The sequence below is a fragment of the Delphinus delphis genome, chromosome 1 (genome assembly GCF_949987515.2).
Source record: "Delphinus delphis chromosome 1, mDelDel1.2, whole genome shotgun sequence".
Taxonomy (NCBI): Eukaryota; Metazoa; Chordata; class Mammalia; order Artiodactyla; family Delphinidae; genus Delphinus; species Delphinus delphis.
Genome location: NC_082683.1, coordinates 158180729 through 158206976, shown reverse-complemented (window position 1 = coordinate 158206976; position 26248 = coordinate 158180729). Strand labels below are relative to the sequence as shown.

General features: G+C 36.4%; 1 protein-coding gene across 2 annotated transcripts in view; it reads right to left on the bottom strand.

Moving 5' to 3' along the window:
* Positions 1–385: 385 nt before the first annotated feature.
* DESI2 (desumoylating isopeptidase 2) overlaps positions 386–26248 on the bottom strand; it is a 40786-nt gene continuing 14923 nt past the window's right edge. Inside the window, exons 2-5 of one of the 2 annotated variants that reach the window (XM_059997000.1) lie at positions 12942–13014; positions 10262–10355; positions 8561–8702; positions 386–2291 (exon numbers count right to left, since the gene is read on the bottom strand). In XM_059997000.1, the coding sequence (XP_059852983.1) occupies positions 2058–2291; positions 8561–8702; positions 10262–10355; positions 12942–13014 (543 nt within the window). In that variant the 3' untranslated portion in view covers positions 386–2057. The remainder of the gene's footprint in view (positions 2292–8560; positions 8703–10261; positions 10356–12941; positions 13015–26248) is intronic. The other variant, XM_059997009.1, reaches the window with a different exon arrangement.

Here is a 26248-nt window from a genome sequence, read left to right as displayed (position 1 = left end):
GTGCTGGATTCTGGATAAGCAAAGGTGGAAGGCTCCTGGCTACTCGCCAAGAAGTGCCTAAATAATGGCCACTCCTTCACGTGTGTCCGTAGCACAGATTTAAACTCATGTCTATTTGAATGGATTAGAAAAAACTGGAATCCACCACATTATTAAAAACAAAAAACCCCAAGCGAATGGCATCAAACATTTTTCACTAACCTGGGTTTTAGTGGTAGGACTCTTCTTTGAGTGAACTGATTCACCGTCAAGAGTCTTCGCATTTTATTCTAAATCTCATTTTTAGACCTGAATCAGGTCAACTTTTCATAAAGATCATAGATTCCTTTCTGTCACATCTCTTAAAACAAGTGCTCTGCACCCCCCCCCCCCCCCCCCCCCGCTAAAAGAACTGAGAATAATTTGTAAAAGCTTTCCTCTCCAGCAACAGAACAGTCAAAAGCATAAATTAGGTTAAGTGGCTTCATTTTCCTCAGGTCAAACCCAAGGTTTATTTTCCCTATGAACAGGGTGTGCTTAATTTGATAAAATGATTCAAAATCAGCTTATGGAAAAGTTAAAAATGTAGTGTACTGAAAGATATGTATCCTTACAAAGAGCAATAGCAAACAATCCAATCTAGAAGTTTAAATAAAAGTAGATGATTTTAAAACTAATGAGATATATATATATATATATATATATATAAAGCTGAAGTCACTGCCTTGGATAATTTATACACTGCATCCAATATTTTATGTAGAACATTCATTCTTAAGGCAGAAAAATTGAATTTGACATGTAATGACTTGGCTTTTACATCCAAGGGTCAAACTGGGAGTAGACTTGAGCAGACAGATTCCTTGCTAATGAGGACTTATCTGTGGTGACAATTTCATTCTTCGAGTAGGTTATGTAAGAGACATACATTTGAGAGAAAGAAAAACATGAATAAGACACATAAATATGAGTTTTCCACAAGAGGTCAATGAGACTAAGCTTTCTATAATGAGGTGAAACTACTCCCATAACAAACTAACAAACTGCAACATACTCTTTCTGGTATGGTACATAAAATGTTTAAAATATCAAAGTATTAACTTTTTGGAGAGTGTTACTTTAGACTCTAGTTTTCAAGGTGTGGTATAAAAGGTAGCCTGAAGACTTAAAAGCAGTTGAATGTCAACTCACACTGCTACTCAGAAGGCTACCACTTAGGATATTCCTGCCCCACAAACAAAATCCTCTGCAGGGAGGATATCAATATATATTAAAATAAAAATGAAGCCCCCAACATATGTGCAAAAACACTTGTTACTAGTAAGAATACCTTTAACGAAAAACATCTTACTTACAGAATCAGAGGCATCAAAGCCAGACTGACACGAGAGTATACCACCCCGTGGAGGTGGCCAGATATTTGGGATGAAAGCCACCGTTCGGTGGGAACCTCAGGAGATGTACCACTTGGAGTGGAGGGAGTGCTGGGTGCCCAGGGTCGGGCGCCTCTCACGCAGATCGAGGTCCCAAGCCCTCAGGGCTGTGTGTGCTCCTTCACCTCTGTGCACCCTGGTACCAAAATGGTAACAAAAACAAACACAAACCTAAAAGACAATTCTTAAGCAGGTGATGGTGACTGTAACTGTGTAAGTACCTTCTTGTGTGCCTATTATTTATGCCGAAGCTCGGGCAATTGTCAGAAGTGTACAAAGATTACCTGCCTAATTTCTGAAGACATGAAGATTTTCTTCTTTCATGGTGGCAGGAGTCCATGCAAGATTTGTAAACAGCGATACAAAATACTGTAAACATAACTTAACAGAGCTTATATAAAACAGAAGTAAATCCAAATTTACAAGTGGGTAAAAAAGACAGAGGGCAGCTTCATACAAAGTTCTCCCTCCTGCGCCAAGTGATTTTTTTTTTTTGATTACAAATATAATCCTGAGCTGAAAAACTGGGATTTGGGGGAGAGCCATCTTTGCATACAAAATATCCAGAGGACATTTACTCTTTTACTCTTCTCTACCGATATTCAACTGCCAGAGACAGTTCTGAATGCGTGACTTTGGAGACATTTACAGTTTAGTGTGGCGCCCGGGTCTGGTGCCTGCGGCAGTGCTGGCCATGGAAGCGGAGGCTGCAGCATCCTCCGCTTCCTCCAGTTCGTCCTGGAGCTCTTGGCTGACGCTAGACTGCAGGGCTGCGGGAGTGAGCCACTCCTTTGGGAGGCAACTCTGGAGAAAGGGTATACAGGAGCTGAAGTAGGCGAGCCGATTGATCCAGCGAGGAATCTCTTTCCCACAAAGAATCTACAGGAGAAAGAGTGTAGTATTACGTGAGAGGTTAGGGTTATCTGGTCAGCTGCCAAGGAGGGGAGGGTCGGGGAGGGAGGCGGATATACAAAAAGGCCACTGCGCATTAGCCTTTGGTGCTGTTACTTCCGGCCTTTGATGACAAGCAGCTCCCTAACTCGGAAGCCTGGGGTCCCCCTACTGTCAGCTCCATCCCTTCCCTTCTGAAGAACTTTGTTAAGTTGCTTACTTTTTACATCTATAAAATCAAGCTAATTCCATTTGGCTCCTTTCTTTCTTTGGTCTTTGTAACTGCTTTGAGTAGCATGTAGAAGTACTTTGAACACATAGAAGACTTGTTAATACAAGATACTATTCAAGTAACAGAAGCTCCAGGCACTTCTCATCCTTATCCTGTTCTTAGGACTTGTAAGCCCCCTCTTTTCCCAACTGCAAATAATAAGAACTAGGTCTTTTATAATACTAACTTTACTCTTTATTACCCTCCTTTCCTTCTGCAGTCAAAACTAGGGTTAACTAATCCACGCTTTATTGTCCCTGTGGTGTTTTTGCCTCCAATCATGTCAAAGATTATAATCATTATACTTATGATCTGGAAGTACCATCTACTTTAGCTTAGTTGGTTTCAAAGTATCTTACATCCAAAAATTAGCTAAAATGTAAATAAGCTGGCACCTGTCATCAAGCAATATAACTTTTCTCCCTAAAGGTTTAGCCCTATGCCTTAAGGGCTACATTTAAATACTATGTCTCTGTCTTAACTACAGGGCTAGGCGGTGGTCTCAATGGAGGGAGAGTGGCATGTTTTGATCATTTTTGATTACCCGGCCTGTAATCAAAGAGAGGTAGACAGTACTTAAAAATACGTGAAGAATGTGCATGAATTAGATCTGGGGGAAAGCTAGCAATGCCCTTATATTATACCGTTCCTATCTATTCTAAAAAACACAGGCAAACAAGTATTACATTATATTTTACACCCAAGACATAATTGGGGATATACGTATATTTGAAGGTTACCACAGAGCGGTGACTAGGAATAGCAAGGTTAATGTAATGAGCCACTGCTGACTATCCAGCAGCTATTCTCTTCATTCTCCTTCCTAAACCCTGGTTTCATTCAGTCACCTGCCTTCCTCCATACATCAATGTGCTTCACAGGAAGCTGACTTCATCCCAACACCTGCAGGCGGCTTGATTAACCTAAAACAGAGGTCTGTAAACTAAAGCCACCTGTTTTTATAGGTAAAATTTTATTGCAACACAGCCATGCCCCCTCATTTTTTTTTTATGGCCTACAATTCTTGGGCTACCATGGCCGAGTGGGGTCCAGGAATAGTCCACAGGCCTAAAATATTTACTATGTGGCCCTTTCAGAAAAAGTGTGCAGATCCGTGATCAAGCCAATGTCTTTTAAACTTTGAGTCAAGATCCATTAGTAGCTTTAGCATTTTAACTTGAATTCTTAAAACGAAATAGACTGTAGATACTAGGGAAATTGTGACACTTGTTTTAGTTATGTGTACATATCTGGATCATGATGTAAAATATATTTCTTACTGTAGGTAGCGGTCAAAAAATAATGTGATTCATATAACAAAGTTACTTTTGCATTTAAGCTTCACCTTGGTAATCCCTCTTTCTAGGAATTTATTCCAGAGACACACTGGCAAATATATGAAAAAAAGGTATGCACAGGGTTATTCATTACAGCACTTTTTTGTAGGCTAAAAATAATCCAAATGTCATTAATAGCAAACTGACTGAATACATTTTGGCACAAACAAGGACTATTTAGCTGTGAAAAGAAGTGAGGACTATCTCTATATACTGTTACAGAATAAACTCCATGGTACAATGTTAAGTTAAAAAAACAAAGTGTGTGTAGGATGCCTCCCAAATATAATGGTGGACCGGCACAGAGTAAGTTATAGACATTCCCATTCTAAAAGGGAGAACACGGAAGGAAGAAAGGAATCATTAGTCCCAAGCAATTTCCTTTTATAAATTTATTTTATTATTTATTTTTGGCTGCACTGGGTCTTCGTTGCTGCGCACAGGCTTTCTCTAGTTGCAGTGAGCGGGGGCTACTCTTCGTTGCGTTGTGCGGGCTTCTCACTGCGGTGGCTTCTCTTGTTGTGGAGCATGGGCTCTAGGTGCAGGCTTCAGTAGTTGCAGCATGCAGGCTCAGTAGTTGTGGCTCGTGGGCTCTAGAGCGCAGGCTCAGTAGTCGTGGCGCATGGGCTTAGGTGCTCCGAGGCATGTGGGATCTTCCCAGACCAGGGATGGAACCCGTGTCCCCTGCATTGGCAGGCGGATTCTTAACCACTGTGCCACCAGGGAAGCCCCCAAGCAATTTCAAAATCTGACTGGGCAACCTCCATTAGGTTTCAAGGCCTGGGACTAATCCTCTGCGGCCCTCAGTTCTGTCGTCTGGGCCCTTGAAATTACCCTTTTTCGCCAGGCTGTTTACTGCCTGTGAAATTTCGGAATCCAACAGTCATCTTTCATTCTGTCCTCTTTCAGTCCAAGCCGGCAGTGTTTCTGCTAATATAACATCGTCAAAAATGTTGAGTCTCCTGTGGGATTCACTCTATTGGATAAGAGGTTCCTCTACAGATCTTTCCTGGAAAATCCCATTTCTATTCCTGATTTCCACTGAGATGGCTGAGAGGATCCACGAGTCACATGTTTAATCTCTTCAGCAGCAGCAAAAGGTTATCCAGTCACACCCTTGGCCTTCTCTCCACAATATGCTTTCCTAACAGTAAAGCCCTCTGCTATGTTAATTTTTCTCTGCACAGCACAGGAACCAATTCTTTTTTCGAAGACTGTTAAGTAACGTAAAAGAATCAAGACATCTATCCTACCTTTCCTATGCGGACTGAACCTCATCGTAACAAGAGGGTATTTGGCCTTTATTTATCCTGATTCAAACAAACTGTTAAAAAATTATGACAAGTGGGAAAATTTCAACATTGTATATTTATTTGCATTATATTAAGGAATGCATGTTAATTTTTTTAGGTTGATAATATTTGTAGTTATGTTAAAAAAAATCTTTATCTTCGGAGCTACAAAGTAAACTATTTACAACTGAAATGAAATAACACCTGCGATTTGTTTCAAAGTAATCTAGGTAGGGATCAGTGTTATTTCAGAGTGGGCATTTATGGATGAAACAAAATTAGCCATGAGTTGATAATTTTTGAAGCTAAGCGATACGTATATCAGGCTCATTATACTAGTCTCTCTACTTTTATTCAGGTTTGGAATTTCCCACTGAAAATATTAATTTACAGAAGGTATTCAGGCCAGTGGCATTTAGTAACGGCAATGCCATTCTTCTTGCTAGTGACTGGTTTAGAAATGGCATTCGACCCAATTCCCTGCTTTGGAAAGGGTGGGAGGTTCTGGAGAAAGTCTCAGTTTCTCAGAGAGAAGTAACGGGAGAGACAGAGCTTTCTTTTTTCTCTTGATGTTGCTGTATCAGGATATGGTGCCGAAAATTGTTGCAACTACCTGAAAACCATAAAGGGAGCTAGCCTGAGGGCAGAGCCAACCTAACACCCTAAGGATGGCAGCTCAGAGAGATAAAAAGACCTTAGGCCACTGGTGACACACAGTTGAGACACTGACCATACTGACATGGAGCCCACCTTATCCTGGACTTCTTGTTTTGTGAGATAAAATATTTCCTCATTGTTTAAGTCAATCTGAATCAGATTCGAATGCATCTGACCTGTAGTGTAGGGGTTGGGAAACTTTATCTGTAAAGAGCCAAACAGTAAATATTTTAGGCTCCGCAGACCATTTGGTTTCTGATACAATTACTCAACTCTGCTGCTGCAGCCTGTAAGCAGTAAAGATGATAGGTTAAAAATATAAGTACGGATGTGTTCCAGTCAGATTTTAATGGATACTGAAATGTGAATTTCACATAATTTATACATGTAACTATATATTCTTCTTTTGACCTTTTCCCAACGGTTTAAAGATGTAAAAATCGGGACTTCCCTGGTGGCGTAGTGGTTGAGAATCTGCCTGCCAATGCAGGGAACACGGGTTCGAGCCCTGGTCCAGGAAGATCCCACATGCCATGGAGCAACTAAGCCCGTGCGCCACAACTACTGAGCCTGTGCTCTAGAGCCCACGAGCCACAACTACTGAAGCCCATGCACCTAGAGCCCGTGCTCCGCAACAAGAGAAGCCACCGCAATGAGAAGACTGCGCACGGCAACGAAGAGTAGCCCCCGCTTGCCACAACTAGAGAGAGCCCGCACGCAGCAACGAAGACCCAATGCAGCAAAAATAAAATAAATAAATAAACAAGCAAACAAATTTAAAAAAAGGTAAAAACCATCTTTAGCTTGCAGGCCATACAAAAAGAGGTGGTAGGCTAGTATTGGTGTGCAGGTTGTAGTGGTTTGCTAATCCTTGTTGTAGAGAAGCATCTGCAATGATAACTATGATGCTTCTTAGAACTTTTGGAACAATTTTGAATAACAGAGTACATATATCAACAATCATTTATAATTAGCTATGGTTTTCTATCTGCAACTGGTTATATGACACATGTAGAAACTATGTTGTCAAAGACATAGAAGCACATTAGATTTAATAACTTTTTAAGAGTGCCTAACGTTAATTTTTTTGCCTTGATTATATGAGGTTTACTAAAAATAGCCCCTTACCTCCTCCACTATCCAGAATTCTAGTCTCAGTTGTCACTAACAAGCTGGCTAGGCTAAGTCCCCTAACTTCTGAGTCTCAGTTTCTTTAACAATTCAGCACTCACACGGGTGAAAGCATGAAAACTGTGACCTAAAAAGATGGCTCCAGGGGCATCTAGAATTGCTCTTCAGGCACTCAACTCCAATATGGTTTTAGGGTTAGACCAGGGCTGAGGTGGTGTTACAGATGCTCAATAAAGCTAATAATTTATTTCGGAGAGAGGATAAGTTGGAACCAGAAGAAGTAACGATAAAATATAACAAGCACTGAACTAAGCAGTCTGGGTCTAATCTGAGTTCTCCACAATCTTGGTAAGTCATTTCCCCAATCAGGGCCTGTTACTTAGTCCATAAAATGAGGAGACTAGATTAGATGCTATCTAAAACCTTTGCTAATTTTAACGTTCTACGGATCTTTGAATGCACTTCCTACAAATGTAATGTCTAGGGTCAAGAAAGCTTAGAACTACCTTGTCTCTTCCTTGAAAATCAACTTGGTCACCTCTGCGGTATCAATGCACCCACTAGACTAGTGGGTGCTTCTCCAACTTTTATGAATCATCTGGGGATCATGGTAAAATGAAGATTCTGATTCAGTACATCTATGGTGGGGTAGAGATGATGTATATCTTACAAATTCCTATGTGATGCTAATGCCGTCAGTCCTCAAAAAATAACTGGAGAAGCACAGCAGCAGTCTGCTGTAGTCCTGTTTGAAACCTATGCTGTGGAAGCCATGAGGGCAGTGAAAAGGGCCAGGTAGCTAAGCAGCTCTGCAGAGGAGGTCACTGAAGCAGCAGCTCATTTTCTCTTTTACACATTTCACAATTTCTGTGGTACCTGATGTGGCTTCTGCAACCATCTGCTAAGGGTCAGAAAGCTGGGAAGCTGTTTCAAGCGCTATTTAATTCTCCAGACCTTATTTTATAACCTTTTGCTTTCTTCCTGTCATTTCCTTTTTTAAAGACCTTTAATTTGGATCTACTTTTGGTTTTCTGCTTGGCATTCAAGAACTGGGAAGGCAAATAAGTGTGTGTGTGTGATAAACTGGCAGAGTAAAATTTCAAGATAGGAGAAATGAATTACTTATTAGTAAGAGCCAGAAAAATTTCAAGTTGGCAACTAAAATTTAGGAAAAGAGAAATCATAGTGGCTAAGAAGCAGAAGTCACTTAAGCATTAATTTTTTAAATTTTTTATTATTTTTTTCTTCCCCAACCCCCTAGGCATTAATTTTTAAGTGAAAATATAAGATTGTAATGAAACAAATTAGAATAAGAAGAGACCCGTTACTGTATTCACTCTACTCACTGCAAAGTCATGAACAGAATTACAGTTTAAAACTGTGCTCACTCTAAAGTTACCAACTTTGGAAAGGTCACTCATATAAAAGAAATATTCACATAAAAGAAATAAAATACCATATATTACATAACATAAATAATCAGAAAAAAATAATTGATTAAATATAGTGGGACAGTAAATATACTAGTGTTATTTATTTGAAGAACTTTTAGAATAAAATTTAACTTACCTCTGATAAAGCCGAAGAAAAGTGGTTGCAGTTTTTATGCATCAAATGGTAAGCATTGCCTTTGTATTCTTTTCCCAATTCTTCTACAATTTTTTCTATATCATCTTCTAGGAAGTCGGTGCTCCCTAAAACAACAGCTTCTCTTAAAGAACAAAAAAAAAAAAAAGAAAAAAAAAGAAAAAAAAGAATATAGCTGCGTGAGTTATAGGTATTATAGGCATGCTTAAAGACTCATTTCCAGAAATGCTTATTGCCAGGAATATTATGACTGATGTAACAAAGCAGGGTTACTGTGAGAAGACTAAAAGGTAAATGAGGTATTTTAATAATTTCGATTATTTTCTACTTTTTAAAAGCAATAAACTCTTAAGTATACCACTTCTAAATAATACAAATGCAAAATAAGTCATTTTCTTTATTAAACAGTGTCATATTAAAAATATAATATCACAGTTATTTTTATTACTATTACATTGGCAGTTACATTATTAGAGAACCAGATCCATGCTGCAAATATTCTTGCTTAATTACACTCACCATCAAATGGCTGGTCATATTCTCACTTAGAAATAATCTTTTAAGTTATCTGCCACTCGGCTGCAGTGAGATGACTGTCAAATGACTAATTTTTAAAAAAGCATTATAAACCCAAAACCCTCCAAAAGAATACACCAAACCAAAAAAACAATACACCAAACCAAAAAAGCAACCAGCCCTGCCACCACTCCCAAACTACTACCCTGGAAATGCAATAGACATCATTCAACAGAGAGTAGAATTTTAGTCAGATACAAGTCAGGCATCCAAGAAAGCTGACAATACTTAGAAAACCCTTTTATCTAGCAGTTTTGACCAAAGGGAGACCTAAGGAATGGATTCAGGCTGGCATTATAGCACTTCTGTGTGTAAATATTTCAAATTAGTTATAGGTTAAGAGAGTAATTAACTCAGTAGTGATAAAAAGATACAACCCTATACTGAATTTCAATGTTATAACCTCATTTCACTATTTTTCACTTGGCAAGTTAACTATTATAGGTCCAGAAGTTTCTTTAAAGTTCCTTGAAACTAAGATTCTAAATATCACTTTAAATACAAAACTCAGTTAAGGAATGGAAGTTTGATTATTAGCATTCAGGTTTTCAGTGCTGTTTACTACACATAAGCCTCCACAGTACACTCAGATCCATAATTTTAGGTTTATCCATACATATACTACACGAACCTTAACAACAGTTTCTTGGCTAATCTACTCAAATTATTTTAGTTTAGTTATTTCAAGTTTGTAAACAGTGTCGCTTTCATTGGGAAAATGAAGAGATTTTTAAGAGTGTTAAGTAGGTCACAATAAAACTTTCCTCCATCTCCCCCCAAATAGGAGACTGACGGGAAGCAGTCATTATATAGGAAATGTTTTCTAAAGCAGAATCCTATACCAGGTAAAAACACTTTTAAAGTAGACATAGTAACTTCTGTGGGTCCTGAATAAGAGCAACAGACTTCCTTATTTCAGGCACTTTATTTGGCTGATTACTATCTTTACACAACAATTTAGATTTGATTTTAAAGTGTCCGCAACTAAAACAACATTAAAGAAACATTTTAAGTTCCTAGATTTTAATCTACAGAATGAATTCTGTATGCCTGAAAACAAGCTTTGGCATCTAAGACAGTGTAATAAAAATTATCCTCCCTACTTACTTAAATTTAAATGTTTCTCCTAGTTCAGAAGCATTTCCTGGGGAAATTTCAAATATTCCAGAAAAGGGGTAAGGATGGCCACCATAAGCAAATTCTGAAAAGAGAAAACTCATGATTTTTAGTATTTATCACATAAAACTTAACCAGTATGCTGAATCAGATTTAATAAATGATGAGGATAATAATGATACCATCTAAATATTTTTCAACTTAGTAATGCTTTTACAAACATCTTATTTACCTATTGCTTGTATAGAACAGTTGACGTAAAGGACTTGAAACTCTAATAACAAAAGACGCTCAAAGGTAATCCTGACTTCTATATTTACTTTATATTGGCTAGAGGAGACTGGCTAACACTCAAAGGTGAAAAAAGTCCCTGCATTTACCTATCACGCCGAAGTATGTACGTGGTCAGTTCTGTGTTTTGCCACTTCTAAATTAAAGTGATCAAATTTCAAACCTGGACTTTACTGGAAAAACTGTCTAATAACAATGAGTTTTCATGGTTCCTGAGATGAAGACTCTTGTTTTATCTTTGAGTAAGAGGGAAAAAACATTAGCAAACCAGAAAAACTGAATTCAATTCCCCTCATTCAAGAAAAGATAAGCTGCAAAATTAACATACACACCCACGCACACATAAAGACACACACACCTTCCACAGCACATCTTTAAGCTAGGAGAGAGCTACTTGTACTACAGTGAATGTACATCCAGCCTCATCAGATATAAACTCTCATTCAGAACAAAAATGGAGAACGGTTTCAAATCAGGAAGGAAATAAAATTTCTGGCTACAATTCTGGTACTAGATACTTCGATATTTAAGTGGCAAATCTTAGTAGACTTACTTAAAGTATTCCAAACAAATGCTTAAATTAATCTTGTCACTTAAAATTTATTAAATACAATATTATAAGGTCAGAACAAAGCATGGGAAAGAAAAAGGCAATTCTACAATACATTTACTTTTGATTCAGACCTTTCAGGAAAAAAAAGCAATAATGTAGAATAAAAAAGTATTTAGCATTTAATTCTAAAACATACATTAAAAATTTAATGACCGAATTTTATAAAACACTGTAGATAAGGTTAGATGTGGAAATATCATATTTCAACTTTCTCAATTATGGTAAGGAAAGTTGTAGACCCACTTATTCTTCTATTCAAGAAGCAATAATTCACTTTTAGGAATGTATTTGGCCCTGGCTTTGCTGTTTTGAGCCATGTTTCTAATTATTCCTAAGTCATTTTATGAATGGGAGCAATGATTAGGCAGATAAATGGATAATGGACTAGTATATAAGAATACTTGGGTTCAAGTCCTAGTTCTGTTAATTAGCAGTATGACTTTCAGCAGGTCTGAGCTTTAGTTTCTTCATCTGAAAAATGGAGAAAATGTCTCATGCTCCAATCTACCTCAGAGCAGCGAGGTCATGTGGTCCAAAATTCGATGGCACTTAAAAAAAAACAACTGTAACACACCATACAAATTCAGCTAAAAGGGAATATACATGCAACTTTGGCAAAAGCCAAACCAAACCGGGAGCAAACCCACAGACTACCATTTCACCCGTATCAATACTCCAACCACTGGAACTTTCAGCACAAACCTCACTGCTTTTTGGAATTATCTGGTAGATGCAGTCTTTCAGGTAAAATGGAGCTTATATGGCAGATCTTTATAGCCAATATTTAATATGGTACACTGCACCTAGAAGCAGTTAATTTAGCATATAAAAAAGGGACAGTAAACCACCACACTGACACATTTAAGTAAATGAGCCTTTTCTTTGTATTAGCTGAAGTTGTTATGTAGTCTTCAGGGGTAACTGGGAGTAAAGTGCAGTAACATTATAGCAAAGACTTCCTAGCTGAAGCAAATAAAAGCATTTCTGCTATATGGTGAGTTTATGATTCAAACTAGTATATTATTACAAGCTTGATGAAATCAGCAATGTGATCTGTCTTATGCAGAACATTCTACTTACAACTTGATCAGGAGATTATCTTGTATCAAGAGAGAATTAGAACAAAGGAAAAAGCTGCTGAAACAGAGCTGCTTGATTTAGTGGCTCCAGTTATGTTTATCATAATGAAGGGTAATAAAGAATAAAAAGGGCTGAGTTAATGACAAAGGCCATCATTCTTAAGCAAAAAGCTAGATGTAATCAAAGGCAGGATTTGCTCAGCAGTATTTTTAAACTTTATATATTTGTAGGTCTACAAAAACAAATTTATTACTGAAATTCCCTCAGGAAATTGGTATTTCAAGTTTGACATTCTAGCACCAACCCTTTTCCAATCAAAATGATTATTTTTATCACACTATTTTTCAAAGTGCAAGGTTTCTTAGGAATGCCAATACATATTAAGGCAAAACTGTCATAGTATAACAATCTTGAAAGGAAAATATTTTTTAAGACATAGTACCTAGAATAAAAGATAACCAAATCAATGTACACTTGTGTACTTTGAGTACTTTCTCCCCAGATACATTCCACTTTGGGTATTTTTCCAAAATACAGTATAAACAAATATGGGGAGATTTTCTTCTACTTTTTAAAGTATGGAAGTACTTCAAAAAAAAAAAAAGGAAGAGCTACAGTCATGATTTTGCAACTCCTTTAAATGAGAAAAATCTTCAGAAAGTATATTTAGACTGTGTGTACACGTACCTCTGCCATATACTTCAATTCCTGAATGAAAAACTCCAATTCCGATGGATGAGGTGTATTCGTTCATCCAATACTGAAGAAGAAAAAAAAAGATTCAGAATATTTGTTCATTTATAATTCAAATCCACGTTATAGGAGGCTACTAATTTCCAAATCTTTTACTGAATATTTAGGCCTTTCTAATCCCATTTCTTGGTATTTTCCTTACAGGTCTGAAACTCCCATGATAACGACGCATTCAGTCCTAACTCTGTGCCATTGCTTATGCTACATCCCATATGGAATTCAAATGAATGTCTCAGTTTGTGTATCAGCACCTTTTCTAAGGCTTAGCACATAAGCCATAAAATCTAAACCTGGTTAGGTTGGGGAAGTGATATAAAAGCTCTCCTGTTAGTGACTTTTTAAAGAATCACATATAATATCTGTGTTCATACCTATTTTTCTTCTATCTTAAGCGTTCCCTTTCATTCTCTGGTATGCTCCCTTAAGACAGGGATATTTTATTCTTTTTCAAAAGCATTTGGCATATATGTCCTGATTCAGCTCAAAGCTTGATAATGATAATATTAGGAATAAATAACATGAGGCACAAAGATTAGAACAATCTTCTTACTGTTGGCATGAAGAAAAACTTCCCAGAAAAGGCAATATCTGAACTGAGTTTTTAGGAACAAATGAGATTTCCCCACACAAAAAATATGGAAGGTAAAGTGAGGTTGCTGGGGGAAGGTGGTGGGGAATAAGAAGAAATGCCAGGTAGAGGGAAGTGGATGTACACAAGTAATGTGATGTGAAATTCTGTGAGATGACTGTGAAAGGGGTTAGTGTGGAGGGGAGAGGGTTACACCTAGAAGGTAAAAGAGTTAATGCTAAACAAACACTTAGGTAACACTTAACAGTGTTACAAACCTATTTGATTTCTCCCAGGTTAGAGGGTAGATGATTTGATTTTAATTTTTCTAGGTTTATTCAAGTCTTAACCTTGGCTTCAGACCCCCAGCCAGTTTCTCCCAGACCTGGGAAAATGCACATTCTCATACACTGCTGGAGGAAGCATAAACGATAAGGGAGACTTTTCCCCCTAAAATGTTACTGGAAGAAAAATTAAACAATAATAAACAAGAAACATTTAAAAAAGAACAAGGGACTGTCTCATCTAGATATCAAAATAATCATTAAAACAGTATGGTACTGGGCTTCCCTGGTGGCACAGTGGTTGAGAGTCTGCCTGCTGATGCAGGGGACATGTGTTTGTGCCCCAGTCCGGGAAGATCCCACATGCCGCGGAGCGGCTGGGCCCGTGAGCCATGTCCGCTGAGCCTGCACATCCAGAGCCTGTGCTCCACAATGGGAGAGGCCACAACAGTGAGAGGCCCACGTACTGCAAAAAACCCCAAAAAACCCAAAAAGAGAAAAAAACTCAGTATGGTACTGTTGCAGGAACATCCTTGTATACATAAGTATCTGGTATATGAAAAAGGTAGTATTTAAAATTAATGATAAAGAATAAGTTATTATAAATGTGTTGATAAAATTGACTATGCATAAAAATACATTTCACACATCTAAAACTTTCAGTGTTTCTAAAAATAATCGTATAGAAGAAAATAAAATAGATTTAAAAAATCTTAAAATGAACTTATCTACAAAACAGAAACAGACTCACAGAATTAGGAGAATGAACTTATGGTTCCCAGGGGGGAAGGACAGACTAGGAGTTTGGGATTGACATGTACACACTGCTATATTTAAAAGAGATAACCAACAAGGACCTACTGTATAGCACAGAGAACTCTGCTCAGTATTCTGTAATAAGTTTTAAAAATAAAGAAAAAAAAATCTTAGATGGGAAAAGCCAACCTAAGCAAAGCAAAACCTAGTATAGAGGAAAACAACAGATATTTAACATAAACATTTACAACTTTTTATTGTGTAAAACTACACAAACAAGAACAAAAGATAAACAATACACAGGGAGAAAAAAGTTGTTAACACTAAGATCAGTATGAGAATACAAATCTTCCTCTCTATCTCATCCTATTTGATTCCTGATTTTGGACAGTCTGAATTTAGATGGCAAGTTAGGAAGGTGAGTGACACCTTTTTATCTGAAACAATTTGATTTTGGATGGAGAGTAGCGAGGGTACATATAGTAAGGGATTTCTCAAAGCATTTACCCAAATCTATTTAATGCCAGAATTTGGGCAGCAAAAGTTCAGACAGCAAGGGATACTATATACAAAAACTCCACTAAAAAAAATAACTCCCACAGACAAAAGTGAGCAATCATAGAAGAAATCAGTGGCTAACAAACATGGACTAGTAAACAGATCTCCTTAGTAACAGAAAAATGCTAATTAAAACAATAAGTTACCATTCATTTTTTTTTTGGCCGCTCAGCTTGTGGGATCTTAGTTCCCTGACCAGGGATTGAACCCAGGCCCTAGGCAGTGAGAGTGCACAGTCTTAACCACTGGACCACCAGGGAATGCCCTACTTTTTTTTTTTCTTTTATTCATTGTATTGGCAAATATACAAAATATTGCTAATACTTAGTGTTGGTAAGGATGTCAGGAAGATACTGCAGAAATGTGAATCAATGACAATTAATTAACCATTCTACCTCCTGGAATCTAGCCTACAGAAATGCTTGAACATAGGCAGACATGTTCCAGGGTGTTAACTGCAGTTGTCTATAGCACTGAAAAACTGGAAACAATCTAAATATCGATAGGAAAATGGCTACATAAACGATGGTAAATCCATATTATGAACTATCATACAGCTACTGAAATAAATGAGTTAACTCAATACGTAAGGGCATAAAAAGATATCTAAGACACATAAAGTAAAAACACCAGGTCATACTACATCATCTGTAGCAAGATCACATTTTTGTAAGTTAAATAAATTGGCCCCGAGTGTATGTTTACATGCTAAATATGGAAAAATAAAACCACCACCAATTACAACAAAAGAAAGTTTGAAGCATTACAGATCAAACTGTTAACAGTTTGGGGGAGGGGAGTAGATATAGCGCAGGGGTGGGAATACAGGTGTGTAAAGCAATACTTTCACTTTTAACTCCATACATTTCAGGACTGTTTTTCTGAATTTTATGAATTATGTGTATTACCAACTTCTATAATTAGAAAAATGTTAAAGTAAAATACTATATTATCTTAGCTTAACAGGCTTCAATTTATTTGAACATTTATACTATCTTAAAAGAATAGGCTGCATATATATAAAACACAAGCAGCAGCATTATCTGTAGTAGCAAAATACTGGTAACAACTTAAATGTGCACATATAAGGTACTGGCTGAATAAACTATGATAAACAATATCTGGAATATACAAAGCCATAAAAAGAAGGGGGATACTCTCGAGAAACTGATAGGGAGTAATTTCTAGGATATGTTAGGCGAACAAAAGGAAAAGAAAAATGGAGACATGGCAAAATGATACAGAGGCTGGTTTGATGGTGCTTTCATTGGTCAACTTTGGGAAAATCTGAATATCAAAAAGAATAACGACAATAATGGACTATAGCATATTGAATAACAAATAATCTGAGTCCACAGTAGTATCAAAAAAAAACCCCAAAACCCCCATACAAAACAGAATAGAAAAACAAAAAGTGAAGGGAGAGAAAGCTCTTTTTACAGAGGAAAGTCACCTAATAAATATGAAGTAAAGGCAGAATTAAATAATTTTGCACCTCCAGCTGATGCAGGCAAGGATCATGGATGCTAAAACCATTGGGAGAAGGTTGTTGAAGAACAATGTTCCCATGGTCTTAAAGTATCAACCTCACATTTTCCTAAATTATAAGGAGAAAAGATACCTTAGCAATGGAAAATTATGGTGAGTATCATCTTATCCAAGTGATTAAACTGAGTGTCATCAACAGTTGGACAAACTGATGTTATGTGCCTCCTGATGTGATGAAATAGAAAGCGTTTCCTTTGTTAGTTTTCTTTTCAAATATATTAAACAGAATATAATCATAAGGAAAAATCAGATAAGTCTGGACTGCGGGACATTCTATAAGAAAAGCAGCCTGGTCTTTTAAAAAATAATGACATTAAAGTCAAAAGAAGGGTGGCTATTCTTTAAGGAAGATTAAAAGGACACGATAACTATCAATATATACAACGAAGGAGCTCTGACTGGATCCTAGATTAAAAAAGAACAAAAAGCCAAAGACATTATTGGGATAATTGGGGGAAATATTAATATGGATTGTTCATTAGATAAATTATTGTATCAACTGAAAACTTCTTGGGTTTGGTAAATAGTACTGTGGTTAAGTAGACAATGTCTTATTGGGAAATACATGTTGAAGTATTTAGAAATGAAATGTTATAATGGTTGTGACATTTTCTGTGTGCGTGTGTGTAGAAGACGGTAAAAGAAAACAAATATGGTTAAAAACTGGTGAATCTAGGTGAAGAGTGTACAAAACGTACTCTTCTTTCACTTTTTTTTGAAGATTTAAACATTTTCAAAATAAAAAGTTAGTGGGAACCAAAGAGAACAATCTACTCCTTGTCTCCTTCCGACAGAAAAGATACCTTTCCAAGTTTCCTGCTATCCTCCTCCTTTCTCCCCTGCCTTTTACAGAAAGAGAGTAGAAAATACCACAAGCTGATCATACTAGTCTGCATAAAAATTCTGCTAGTCTTTTTTAAAAAACTGAGTTATAATTAACATAGAATGTTATATTAGCTTCAGGTATACAACACAGTGATTCAATATTTTTATATGTTATGAAATGGTCACCACAATAAGACCAGCTACCATCCATCACCATATCAAGTCATTACAATATTATTGATTATATTCCCTATGTGGACATCACATCCCCATGACTTCATTATTTTATAGCTGGAAGTCTGTATCTCTTAATCCCCCTTCACCTATTTCATCTATCTTCCCACCCCACCCTCCTATGGCAACTACTATCTATGAGTTTGTTTCTGTTCTGTCTTGTTTGTTCATTTGTTTTTGATTTTTTTTCAGATTCTACATATAAGTGAAATCATATGGATTTTTTTTTTTTTTTGCGGTATGCGGGCCCCACACTGCTGCAGCCTCTCCCGTTGCGGAGCACAGGCTCCGGATGCGCAGGCTCAGCGGCCATGGCTCACGGGCCCAGCTGCTCCGCGGCATGTGGGATCCTCCCGGACCGGGGCATGAACCCGTGTCCCCTGCATTGGCAGGCAGACTCCCAACCACTGCGCCACCAGGGAAACCCTGGAATTTGTTTTTCTCTGACTTATTTCACTTAGCATAATACCCTCCAGAAATATTTACGTTGCTGCAAATTGCAAGATTTCATTCTTTTTTTAATGGCTGAGTAATATTCCAACGTGTGTGTGTGTGTGTATACACACACACACACACACACACACATACATACGCACCACATCTTCTTTATCCATTCATCCACTGATGGATATTTAGGTTGCTTCTATATCTTGGCTACTGCAGTCAGTGGTTTCCTTGGCAGCCAACTTCTAGGACTTAAATTGTCTCTTCCAATTGAGAAATCTCATTGCTTATATTGTTTACAACCAATAATTTGATCTACTAACTGATTTCCTTAACAATGACACCAACAGGCTTCTGTTCTGGATGCAGACAGCTCCTACTTAAAGTTACCTGTTCTCTTTTTACAGTGTGAGCACTTCTCTTTCAAAATATAGAGTATTTTAAAAAAGAGACATATAAAATTGTTGTCTGCAATAATCGAAAGGTTTTAAACTCTTAGTAAATCGAACATTTATTTCCATTTAATGTATAGTATTGCTTAATTTTAACAATTTATCTTTTGTTGACCAGTAAACAGCATTCTGAAAGTGCTTTTATAATAAATTTCCATAATGGGAATCTAAATGTTTTATTAAGAGATAGAAAGTCTTTCACTGATTAAAAAAAAAAATCTGCACACTTATTTTTAGCCAAAGAGTTAAGAAAGGGTTAGGATGGGAATGTACTTGTCAGAATGGGGATCCTGGACTCAGAAATCTTTTATTCTCTGCTGTTTCACAGTTGAAAATAATCTCTTCCACGTTAGAACTTCTGTATGTTGCCTGTGTGTGTGTGTGTGTGTGTGTGTTGTGTGTGTGTATATGTATATACATACTTTAGTCTGAAATTTCCCTGTATTCAAGATTTTACATTATACATATAAAAGGTTATGTTTTGACACATTTCATAAACTGGAAAATCTATAAAATGAGAGAAACTTAAATATGAGAGAGAAATGTACCATCTAAAAATCTGGTCAGTCCTTTGGATTTTACTATAATGAGATTTGACCTATGTAAGGTTTCTAAAGAATTGCTGAGACACTGCAATGAAAAATGAATACCTGACAGGCTTTGCAAGTGATAATGTTACCTCTACTCTCAGATGGAAAGTTGGACAATCAGGTAAAGTGTTTCTGCTCAAGGGTTAGGCAGCCGGCAAGTGGCTAGGAAAAGGATTTCTTAACCCAGAGATATTCCTTTGAACAGTATTAAAAAGCAGAAGTTACCCGCTCTTAACATTACTTGTTTCCTAAAGGCTGTCTCAATCAATATTCTGTGCCAGGCAGGAATTAACGCTGATGTTGCTTATTCACTGTTAGCAATAACAATGAGGGACTCAATAGTTCTTTGCTTTTCATGTTCTTTGTACCTTCTATCCTTAGAAAGGGCCCCAAATGTTAAGAGTTAATTCATTTTCTAGATTAAAGCAACTATTTACTAGTTAGAAATCTATTACTAGATATCGCTACTGACCTTACAGAAACAAAATGATTATAAAGAATACTATAAGCAACTGTATACTAACAGATTAGATAACTGAGATGAAATGGATAAATTCCTGGAAAGACACGAAGTACCAAAACTGAATCAAGAAGAGAGAGAAAATCTGAATAGATCTATAGTGAATGGGAATAAAAAAAAGAGAATGAATTAGTAATTTTAAAACTACCCTCAAAGAAAAGCCTACAACCAGATGATTTTGGTGAATTCTACCAAATATTTAAACAAGAATACTAATTCTTCATAAACTGCTCAAAAGAAAAGGGGACTCTTCCCAAATCATTCTATGAGGCCAGTATTAATTTGACACCAAAACCAGACAAAGACATCATAAGGAAACTACAGATCAATCTCGTATGAATACCCACTCAAAAATCCTCAACAAAATACAAGCAAATTGAATTCAGCAACATATAAAAAGGATTATACACCACGACCAAGTGGTATTTATTCCAGGAATGCAAAACGGATTTGACATCCCCCCAAATCAATTAATGTAATATACCATAGCACTAGAGTAAAGGACAAAATCCACAAAATACAACACTTTTCATGACCAAAACACTCAACAAACTAGGAATATAAGGAAACTTCTCCAACTTGATAAAGGTTATCTATGAAAAACTCACAGCTCACATCATACTTAATGGTGAAAGACTTAATGCTTTCCCTTTAAGATCAGGAACAAAACAAGGATATCTGCTCTTGCCACTTCTATGAAACACTGTACTGGAGATTCTAGCCAAGGTAAATAGAGAAGAAAAAGAAATAAAAGACATTCAGATTGGAAAAGAAGTAAAATTATTTCTATTTGCAAATGACATGATCTTGTATATAGGAAATTATAAGTAATCTACTAAAAAAATACTAAAACCAATAATAATAAACAAGTTCAGGAAGGTTGCTGGGTACAAGATTAATATACAAACATCAACTGTAATCCTATATACTAGCAGTAAACAATACAAAAATGAAATTAGGAAAACAATTCCCTTTAAAGTTGCAGTAAAAAATATTTAGGGATAAATTTAACAAAGAACTACATAGCTTTGTAAGTGAAAACTATAAACATTACTGAAAGAATTTAAAGACCTAAATAAATGGAAAGACATTCCATGCTCACAGATTAGAAGACAATATTGTTAGGATTGCAGTACTCTCTGAATTGACCTGATTCATTGCTATCCTTATCCAAGTCCCAGCTGCCTTTTCTGCAGAAATTGACAAGCTAATGCTGGAAATTCAAGGGACCCATGATAGCCAAGACAATCTTGAAAAAGTTGGAATACTCACACTTCCTGGTTTCAAAACTTAGTACAGGGCTACAGTAATTAACACACTGTGTAACTGGCACAAAGACAGAAATACAGACCAATGGAATAGAATCCAGTTCAGAAAGAAACCCTTATATTTATGGTCAACTGATTCTCAACAAGGGTGCCAAGACAATTCAATGGGGGAAATGAACAGTATTTTCAAGAAACTGGACTGTGACAACCGGACATTCACATGCAAATAAATGAAGTGGGACTCCTACCTCACACCATATACAAAGATTAACTCAAAATGAATCAAAGACCTAAATGTAAAAGCTAAAACTATAAAACTCTAAGAAGATAACAAAAGTATATCTTCATGATCTTAAATTAGGCAACAGTCTCTCAGTTGTGACACCAAATATACAAGCAACAAAATAAAAAAAATAAATTGGACTTCATAAAAATTAAAACCTTTCGTGATTCAAAAGACACCATAAGTAAAATGAAAAAGCAACCCACAGACTGGGAGAAATTTGATAAGGGATGTATATCCGGAATATATAAAGAACTCTTAGAAATCAAGAACACCACAAATAACCCAATTAAAAAATGGGCAAAGGATCTAAATAGGTGTTTCTCTAAAGAAGACAGACAAATAAAAACTACCATTAGATGCATTTCACACCCACTCAGATGACTATATTCAAAAAGACAGATATAACAAGTGTTGACAAGGATGCAGAGGAACTGGAATTCTCATACACCGATGATGGGATTTTAAAATGGTACAGCAGTTTTATTTTATTTATTATTATTTTTAGTTAAAAAAATTTTTAATTTTATATTGGAGTATAGTTGCTTAACAATATTGTGTTAGTTTCAAGTGTACAGCAAAGTGATTCAGTTATACATATACATGCATCTATTCTTTTTCAAATTCTTTTCCCATTTAGGTTATTACAGAATATTGAGCAGTGTTCCCTGTGCTACACAGTAGGTCCTTGTTGGTTATCTATTTTAAACACAACAGTGTGTACATGTCAATCCCAAACTCCCAATCTATCTTCTCTTCCCACCCTTCGCCCCTGGTAACCATAAGTTTGTTCTCTAAGTCTGTAAGTCTATTTTGTAAATAATTTCATTTGCATCATTTTTTTTTTAGATTCCATATAAGCTATATCATATGATATTTGTCTTTCTCTGTCTTACTTCACTTAGTGTGATAATCTCCAGGTCCACTGTGTTGCTGCAAATGGCATTATTTCATCCTTTTTAATGGCTGAGTAATATTCCATAGTATATATGTAAAACAGTACAGCAGTTTTGGAAAAATTTGGCAGTTTCTCAAAAAAATATTAAGCCTAAAGTTACTATATGACCCACAATTTCACTCCTGGGTTTATACTCAAGAGAAATGAAAATATATAGTCACACGAAAACTTTTCATCTATGTTCACAGTAGTATTACTCACTATAGCCAAAAAGTGGAAACAACCCAAATGACCCTTAACTGATGAATGAATAAATACAGTGTGGTATATCTATAAAATGTAGTATTATTTCTCAACAAAGAGGAAAGAAGTACTGATGCATGCAGCAAATGAATGAACCTTGATAACATTATGCTAGGTGAAATAAGTCAATCACAAAAGACCACAGAGTGTATAATTCCATTTATATGAAATGCCTAGAATAGGTAAATTTATACAGATAGAAAATAGATTAGTGGCTACTTATGACTGGGAGGTTTGCAGGGAAATGGGGAGTGACTGCCAATGGTATACGGTTCCTTTCTGAGGCGATGAAAAATGTCTAATATTGAATGCAATGATGGTTGTAAAACTCTGAATATACCAAAATCCACTGAATTATACACAAAGGGTAAACTGTATGGTATGTGAACTATATCTCAATAAAACTGTTTAAAAAATGCTAGGAATAGAAGTAAAGGATCTACTAACTTGTACCAAATGGTAGAAGAGTATATACTTTCACAGTTGGCAAACCTAAACAAAAACTATTCTATAAATATCATGAATCCTCCAAGGACAAAATTTCCTGCAGATACTTATCCCCAATCAAAAACTTTAGATTATTTCTCAAATTACAGACCGCATTCCTAATTCCAGATAGCTGCCTTCAAAAACATGCAGAAAACAGACTATATACAAATAACATATCAAGAACAGAAAAAAAAAAAAAAAGGGAATTCCCTGGCGGTCCAGTCGTTAGGACTCCGCGCTTTCACTGCCGAGGGCCTGGGTTCAATCGCTGGTCAGGGAACTGAGATCCCGCAAGCCACGCAGCAAGACTGAAGAAAAAAAAAACCCAGGAAAAAAAATCCTCTAAATATACATATTCTGGTCAACCACCGCTCATATATAAACAGCAGCACATTACTGAATAAATATTATGAAGTAAATGTGATGTTTTTCTTTGGTGTGATTTTTTTTCTGAATGGACTCCAAAGAAAAGTGGGTAAGCCTTCCACAGAGATGCTCTCTAAAATGTTCTTGTTTCTGTTAGCGTTTCCTAGCTCTATTATCAGAGAACACGCCTGGAAGGCTCACTCTTTAAAAACTGGGCAGGCTGCCTGTGGAAGACATGTGTTTAATTCAAGGTCAGCAAGCCTTATCTAGTCCTTCTGCCTCAAAGTCCTGCCAAGGCTATGCAGACAATATGGATGATGCCTACTTTAAGTGGAGATTTAATGATATAACTGTAAACAAACAGAGAAAGTACAGCAGTCCTATTGCACCCACGGGGGATTGGTTCCAGAACCCCCCCAGATTCTCAAGTCCCTTATTTGAAACGGTGTGGTACAGTCAGACCCCTGCATGTGCGGATACGGAACGCCGGCTGTGTATGAGGACTGAGTCTTTTACTAAATGATTTCAGTTGTGAAACTCTCCTACAATGATGTGCTGTTGGTAGTTATTCATGTAATTACTATCCTCTCATAGTTTAAGATTTTTGAAATTAATAGTAGTGTTTCTCAATGCTCCTCTAACTTGTTTTCCATCCTTTGTCATTACTTTAAAAAATTATTTACCACTGTCAAAACATTTCACATGGCATCTCTGGAATAAAAATCTCCCTACAAAGCTCAAAAGAGCTTCTCAAACTTGCTATGTGGAAATTCATGCTTTTGTAGAACCACAAAACATTGATATTTTCTAACAGAAGATATAAATATGCAACATGAAATCACAGCCAAGAAAATGTATCCATGAAAAACAAACAAACCAAGCTGCTGAATTAGATATGACTGGATGTTAGCAAGATTTCTGTTAATTTTTGTTGGGTACGTCTTCATTGATTTTGTTGTCTAAATAGCAGCAGATGCCAAAAGTTTGAAATTATATACTTGGGAAAAATGGATAATACAGGACAATTTTATTTAAAGCTTAGCTTTTTATTTGAATTGGGAAAAGACCACTTTTATTGCTAGAGTTTTTCCAAGTCTAAGAATACAACAAGTATTCAGGAGACTAGTTGAACTATTGCTCTGAGACAACTGCAGAAGCTGGGATGAAGAGGTATATATGATGACACTGGGGCCAGCCCTGCAGAGAAAGCTTACCACACAGGGCCATGCTGTGTGAGGCAGGAGTGAAATGGAACACTAGGGGCAGATCCACTAAAGGAAACTATACATTCAAGTTTACCCAATGCTGACAACTATACAATCTCTCAAGGATTATATGAAAAATCAGATGTTTTCATTTGAAAGTTTACAGTTTGATTCTTCTCAAACTTTTCCCAACATACCAAAGGAAAACAGTAAACCAGCCAGCTGCTACCACAAAAGAGTATCTCTCAAACCACCAAACAACAGCAGAGTTACCACAACATGTCCATGTCAACCACCTACTAAACCATTTGGTTAGCTTAATCTAAGGCTATCTTTCCCTTAGGATCAAACAGGAAAGCCCACAACGTTCTTGTGTTCCAGTCTGGATTACAAGAGTATTGCTTCTATTATCTTTGAATTTACTTCAGAGTTTATTGCTTGGATAGAAAAAGGTTGATCCAAGCATTACAATGAACAATGCTGAAGCATTTGAACTATAGTGGAAAGACACTGGGCTGAGTGTCAGGAGATGGGGGTTCTTTGCCTTGTTTTCTTCACAGATATTTGGTAACTTTAAAAAAGTTTTTTTTAATTTTATTTAAAAATTTAAAAAAATTTTATATTGGAGTATAGTTGATTAACAATGATGTGTTGTTAGTTACAGGTGTACAGCAAAGTGATTCAGTTATACCCATACAAGTATCCATTCTTTTTCAAATTCTTTTCCCATTAGGTTATTATAGAATATTGAGCTGAGTTCCCTGTGCTATACAGCAGGTCCTTGTTGGTTTATCTATTTTAAATATAGTAGTGTGTACATGTCAATCCCAAAGTCCCAATCTATCCCCATCCCACACTAATATTTGATAACTTTTAAAGATACCCAATATGTCTCAAAAAGTGTTTGATTCCAATTCAGATCCTGGAGCCAGAACACCTTGGTTCAAATTCTGACTTCATTATTTACTAGTTGTGTGACCTGGGTAAAGATATTTATCCTCTCTGTCCTTATTTATAAAATGGAGATAATAAATAGTATCTTCCACAGAGGACTATTATGAGGATTAATAAAGTAGTATGTATAAAGTACTTAGAACAGTGCTTGACCTATAGTAAACATTAAGCATTAGTAGTAGCAAACACATATATTGATAATATGATCCTTCCCTAATACTCTGTTCTACAAATTGGTAAAGGGTCGTATGCACGTGTAAATAATCAGATTGGTTCTGGCTACCTGTTAATTCTCAGAATTTTCAAGAATCTTTGGGAGTTGATGTCAAATCACCAAGAGCAGTGACTCACTAAACTGAACAGCAAACAATGGCAAAGTTAATTTGACTCTAAGACTCCTATAAGCAATGATTTATATTCTTGAAAAGTACAGATCTGAGTAAAAGGTCTCTGTAAATAAGGCAGTGGTTTTATAGGATTCTTATATATTCATGAAGGACATGAGCAGAGGGCTGGAGAACCAATCTCACTTTGGCGCTAGGACCTTACAGTCTTGTACTTCCTAAGTCCATGGAGGTGGCAAGTAAGTAAAGAGAGGAGGGCGAAGGAAGGACCACTAATACATGCTTTACCTCCTTTGATACCAGCCAGTGTCACTGAAGTTTAGAAGGCTTATCAAAGCATTCCAAATTATTA